General features: G+C 45.3%; 1 protein-coding gene across 1 annotated transcript in view; it reads right to left on the reverse strand.

Moving 5' to 3' along the window:
• The window catches only part of Atp6v0a4 (ATPase, H+ transporting, lysosomal V0 subunit a4), a 59,518-nt gene that overhangs the window by 50,023 nt on the left and 3,739 nt on the right, over positions 1-5,756 (reverse strand). The window contains exon 2 of the mRNA XM_013021553.1: positions 786-843. Within this exon, the coding sequence (XP_012877007.1) occupies positions 786-833 (48 nt within the window). The 5' untranslated portion in view covers positions 834-843. The remainder of the gene's footprint in view (positions 1-785; positions 844-5,756) is intronic.

The following is a 5,756-nucleotide window of genomic DNA, read 5'->3' on the forward strand; positions in this document are numbered from 1 at the left end:
AAAAAAAAAAAAGCTAGGGGCTGGGAATGTGGCTTAGTGGTAGAGTGCTTGCCTAGCATGCATGAAGCCCTAGGTTCAATTCCTCAGCACCAATCACATCAACAGAAAAAGCCAGAAGTGGTGTTGTGGCTCAAAGTGGTAGAGCACTAGCTTTGAGCAAAAGAAGCTCAGGGACAGCACCCAGGCCCTGAGTTCAAGCCCCAGGACTGGTAATAATAATAATCATAATAAGCTGAGCGCTAATGGCTCATGCCTAGAATTCTATTTGGAAGGCCAGCACTAAAAGAATCACAGTTTGAGGTTACCAGGAGAGAACTATTCAGAGACTCCTTTCCCCGCAGAGAGCTGGGCGTATGTCAGACACCTGTCACCCCAGCTACAACAGGAAGTCTAGAATAGGTGAATCATGGCCTAGATGCATGCCTGGGCAGAAACTGAGACCATCCTCAAAACGACCCAGCACAAAAAGAGAAACAGAGGCGTAGCTCAGCAGTAAGAGTGACTGACAAGGTCCTGAGTTCAAACTCCAGTGCTGAGGGAAAAAAAAAATCTTCATAATAACCACAAGAGAAGAGGCCAATACCAACAAGGTGGACAGGTTTTCAATCGAAACCCATCATCATCTAACTGAGTATTCCATACAATAAGCAAGCCAAATATGTTTTTAAATAGGAAAAATATGGGTGTAGTGAGCCGTGCAATTAACACTGCTGATCTTTGAGTCTTATGTAGAGCAACAAATCCCACAACTGCATGACATTCTTTGAAGTACTGCCAGCCATTACCAAAAGTTGGCCCGGTGATGACTCTTCATGCCAAGAAATAGAAGTCATCGAAATACATCTGCAGAAAGCAATATATAGGAACAGATAGCAGAAAGATAATTAGAGGCTAGCAGAGGCAACATTTCCTAATACCACAAAAATTTTAAAAAAAATTCCAGCATGATGGTGCATGTCTATAATCCCAGAACTCAGGAGGAAATGGTAGAAGAATTGTGAACTTGAAGTCAGCCTGGGCCACATAGCAAGGCCTTATCTACCACCTCCCCCACCCTGGGGCCCTAAAAAGCAATTAGAAAACCGCTAGATTTCAGATACAGACATGTGAAGGATTGAGATCCAGGATGCAGGAGGTAGGAAATGACTTTAGCTCAGGGCTGATAAACCAGCCCTGTCTGAGCCATGGCCGTGTGTGTGTGTGTGTGTGTGTGTGTGTGTGTGTGTGTGTGTGTGTGTCTGTGTGTCTGTCTGTCTGTCTGTCTGTCTGTCTGAGAGAGAGAGAATGTACTGGAGTTTGACCTCAGGGCATCACCCTCTCATTATTTTTTTTTCACTCAAGGCTGGCACTCTACCACTTGAGCCATACCTCTACTTCCAGCATTTTCCTGGCTAATTGGAAATAAAAGTCTCATGGACTTTTCTGCCTGGGCTGGCTTTGAACCACAGTCCTCAGATCTCAGCCTCCTGAGAAGCTAGGATTATAGGTATGAGCCACCGGTACTTAGGCCCTATTGTTTTCTATTGAGATTTGGAGTAAACCAGGCAAATGAATTACTGTGGGACCTGTTCAAAGCAGCTCCCACGCAGTGGGCTCCACATCTGCCCAAATTCTGCTACATTTACCAACTCTGAGATGGCATCTCAAGGTCAGCTTAAAGAATAACTTGCTTTCTACTGACTAAATCTGTTTTTGGCAAAGAAAGAAAGCCATGTGGCAAAACCATCAGCCTCATCCCTGACCAGACGTTAGAGGCAGTGGACATGGTGGCTTATATTTGGGACCATGATTTCTCCTTGCAACAAGGAAGCTTCTTGGTAAAAGTTGTCCTTGGCAGCTCTTTGAGAACAATTAGTGGGGAGAAAACTTACTCGTCCCTTTGGCCAGCCCCTCCCTAGTTCTTTCCAGCCCCTCCCTTAGGCCTGGCATTCTAAATTCTTTTTTTTTTTTTTTTGGATCCGGTCGTGGGGCCTGAACGCTGGGCCTGGGCGCTGTCCCTCAGCTCTTCAGCTCAAGGCCAACGCTGGTGCTGTCCCTCAGCTCTTCAGCTCAAGGCTAGCGCCCTACCACTTGAGCCACAGCGCCACTTCCAGCTTTTTTCTTTTTGCTTATGTGGTGCTGAGGAATCAAACCCAGGGCCTCAGGCATGCAAGGCAAGCGCTCTACCACTGAGCCACCTTCCCAGCCCTGGATAAATCTTTCTTTAGCTCTACAGAAAGCTGACTGGTGTGGTAGTGCATGCATGTACTAGGGAAACTCGTCCAGGAAGAAGAGTTTAAGGCCAGACTATATATATATATATATATATATATATACACACAAATATATATATCTCCTAGGCCATCTAATGACCCTCATCACTCCCTCTTTAGTCTTTAATCCTAAGAATATACCCGTTTAAAACAGAACAATAGAGCTGGGCACTGATGGCTCACAACTGTAATCCTGACTACTCAGGAAGCTGAGATCTGAGGATTGAGGACCAAAGTCAGCCTGAATAAGAAAACCTATAAGATGCTTATCTCCAATCAACCACAAGAAAAACAGAAGTGGAGCTGTGGCTCAAAAGGGTAGAGCACTAACCTTGAGCAAAAGACTTCATGAGAGAGTGTCCAGGCCCTGAGTTCAAGCCCCAGGATCAACACACCACACGCACACACACACACACACACACACACAAAATGATCCTGTGAAGGTCAGGGACTGTTGGGGTTATTACAGAAAGGATGAGGAGTGGGAGCAGCACAAAGACCCTGCCCAGAGTGCATGCTTCTCCTTTTCTTGGGGCCTCTGTGACCCCCAACATGAAGCTTAGAGGTTCTGCCTCTCAATTCAAGCCTCCCTTCTCAAGATTACCAACCTTCAAAAACCTGATTCTTCCCCACCAACCCTTGTCTCCCAAATAGTGGACTTCAAGTTGTGTGCATCTAGGACTTGACTTTCAAAAACACCCTACAGATGGATTATTTTAATTAACTAGAGATGAAAGCCCCAAATTCAAGCTCAGGATGGACAATAGAATTGTCTTCAACAGAAAAGAGGTTTCCCAAAGATTTGCCCATTCCAGACCAGACAAAAGAACTGGATTTTAGGCAGGCACAGTAGCCCACACTTGTAATCTTGGCAGCTCTGGAGGCTGAGATCAGGAGGATCAAGGTTGGAGGCCAACATCAGGCAAGAAGTTCCTGAGAGCTCCAACTCAGTCAATAAGCTGGATGTGGCAGATGTGGTAGTGTGTGCCTGTGACCCCAGATATCTAGGTAACACAGAAAGGAGGATTAAAGTCTGAGGCCAGCCTCAGAAAAACACCAACAGAACACAATCCTCTAATACCTCACCCAAAAAATAACCACAGGGGGAAAAAAGGGCAAAGGTACGGTTCAAGGGATAGAATGCCTTGAGAATAGGAGTTCAGAACCCAAATTCATCCAAAAAAATATGTATATGTGTATGTGTGTGTGTGTTGACAGACAGACACTAGATTTCAATATTTTGTGTGTCTGTGTGCCAGTCAGGGCTTCTCTTGAACTCAGGGCTTGAGCGCTGTCCCTGATCTTTTTTGCTCAAGGCTGGCACTCTAGCGCTTGAGCCATGCCCTCACTTCTGACTTTTGGGGGAGTTACGTGGAGATATAAGAGTCTCGTGGACTTTCCTGCCTGGGCTGGCTTCAAATCATGATCCTCAGATCTCAGCCTACTAAGGAGCTAGGATTACAGGTGTGAGTCACCAGTGCCCAGCTTTCAAAAGAAATCTTATCAGAGAACCCAGAAAAAAATAGGAAGCAGCAGGACCCTGGAAAGCAGCAGCACAGAGGCTGGACGCAGACACCGCGGGACAGGACAGCTTCACAAAGCACATGTAACCAAACACCCAGTTCACCACCGAAGAAGAAACAGAGCTGGAGAACGCGCCCAGAGAATGTCTACCTTTGAGCAAGGCAACTTCCTGGTGCCTGCTCCAAAGTAAACCCGGTGGAAATGTGGGCCAGGGTTAGAGACACTCCCTGGCTCCAAGTTGTAAACAGCGCCTACTGGTGGCGCCATAGGAGAATAGCAAGCAGCCCTTTCTTTGAGAAGGTACCAGTCATCAGTGGCCAAGCAAGTCCACCCAATCTTAGAATAGCAAAGTACTCTCTTCTGATGGTAAAAGAATGCTTGTCTATAATATTCTGCAGACAGTTAATGTCAAAATAAAAGCCAGGCACTAGTGGCTCACACCTGTAATCCTCGCTACTCAGGAGGCTGAGATCTGAGGGTTGTAGGTTCAAAGCCAATCTCCACCAGGAACGTCCATGTGACTCTTATCTCTAATTAAGTACCAAAAAAAAAAAAGATGGAAGTGGAGCTGTGGCTCAAGTGGTAGAGTGTTAACCTTAAGCAAAAAAGCTCAAGGACACTACCTAAGTCCTGAGTTCAAGCTCTGGGACTGCCACAAAAAGAAGAAAGAAAGAAAGAAAGAGAGAGAGAGAGAGAAAAAGAAAGAAAGGAAGGAAGAAGGAAAGAAAGAAAGGAAAGAAAGAAGGAAGAAAGGAAGAAGGAAAGGAAGGAAGGAAGGAGAAAGAGAGAAAGAGAGTGTGTGATATATTATCTGTCCCTTTGGCAAAGAAGTTTCCACAGAGATCCAGTGTTGTTGTGGGCTTAGGTTATAGCTGCTACTAAAATCATTACCATAACCATCCAAGATTTTAAATGATGACCTAAGGATCATTTTAAGTCCAGGTCATTTAAAATCTTCCTATGTCCCAGATTGTAATTTTGGAGAGAAACACACTGCTCATATCAGACATTCATCCTGCATTACACTGTTTCTGTTTAAACATTTGAACTGAATGGCTTATCTTACTTTTGAAGGCATTGCTTATGTTTAGCGGGGAGGAAGGAATAGTGTAGTTTGGGGACCTTCTTGCAAATCCTATAGAGTCCCCACAGTACTGTTACCTCCAGAACCAACTGGATAAATCAGGACTGCACAGATGCCGGTGAGGAAGGTAAGGACGAAGGACTGTCTTCCTTCTGAGGGATCTTGCAAAGACAATTCACCCTAGGCTTGGGATTGGCAGAAGGCAAAATTTAAAGGCCTGAACTAGCTCTATTTGTGGTTCTAGAATGGAGCACTACCTCATTTCATAAATCAGATCACAGGGTCCTGGGCTGAGCACAAAAGTTGCTGTTAGGGACAGAAAGAGCTGAAGAAAGCAGAAACAAAGTATCTCAGTATTTCAAAGTTAGTTTCTTGTGCTGGGCCCATGGGGCTCCCACCTGTAATCCTAGCTACTTAGAATTATGCAATCTGAGGATTGTGGTTTCACAGTGCAAAACCAGTCTAGACAGAAAAGTCCATGAGACTCCTACCTTCCATTAACAACCAAAAATCTGGGAGTGGAGGTATTGCCTAGAACAAAGAAATCTAAGGGACAGCATATAGGCCCTGAGTTCAAGAATGAGTAACAACACAAAAAGAAAGAAAAGAAGCCAGGCACTGGTGGCTCACACCTGTAATCCTAGCTACTCAGGAGGTTGAGATCTGAGGATCACAGATAGAGGTTTACATCCAGCTGTGGGACTCTTATCTCCAATCTACCACTCAAAAACCAGAAGTGACACTGTAGTTTAAGTGGTAGCACACTAGCCTTGAGCACAAAGAGGCTTAGGGACAGTGCCCAGCCCTGAGTTGAAGCCCCAGGACTGGTAAGAAAAGACAGAGGAAGGAAGGAAGGAAGGAAGGAAGGAAGGAAGGAAGGAAGGAAGGGAGGGAGG

Source organism: Dipodomys ordii, unplaced genomic scaffold (assembly GCF_000151885.1).
Source record: "Dipodomys ordii isolate 6190 unplaced genomic scaffold, Dord_2.0 Scaffold56, whole genome shotgun sequence".
In the NCBI taxonomy this organism is placed as follows: Eukaryota; Metazoa; Chordata; class Mammalia; order Rodentia; family Heteromyidae; genus Dipodomys; species Dipodomys ordii.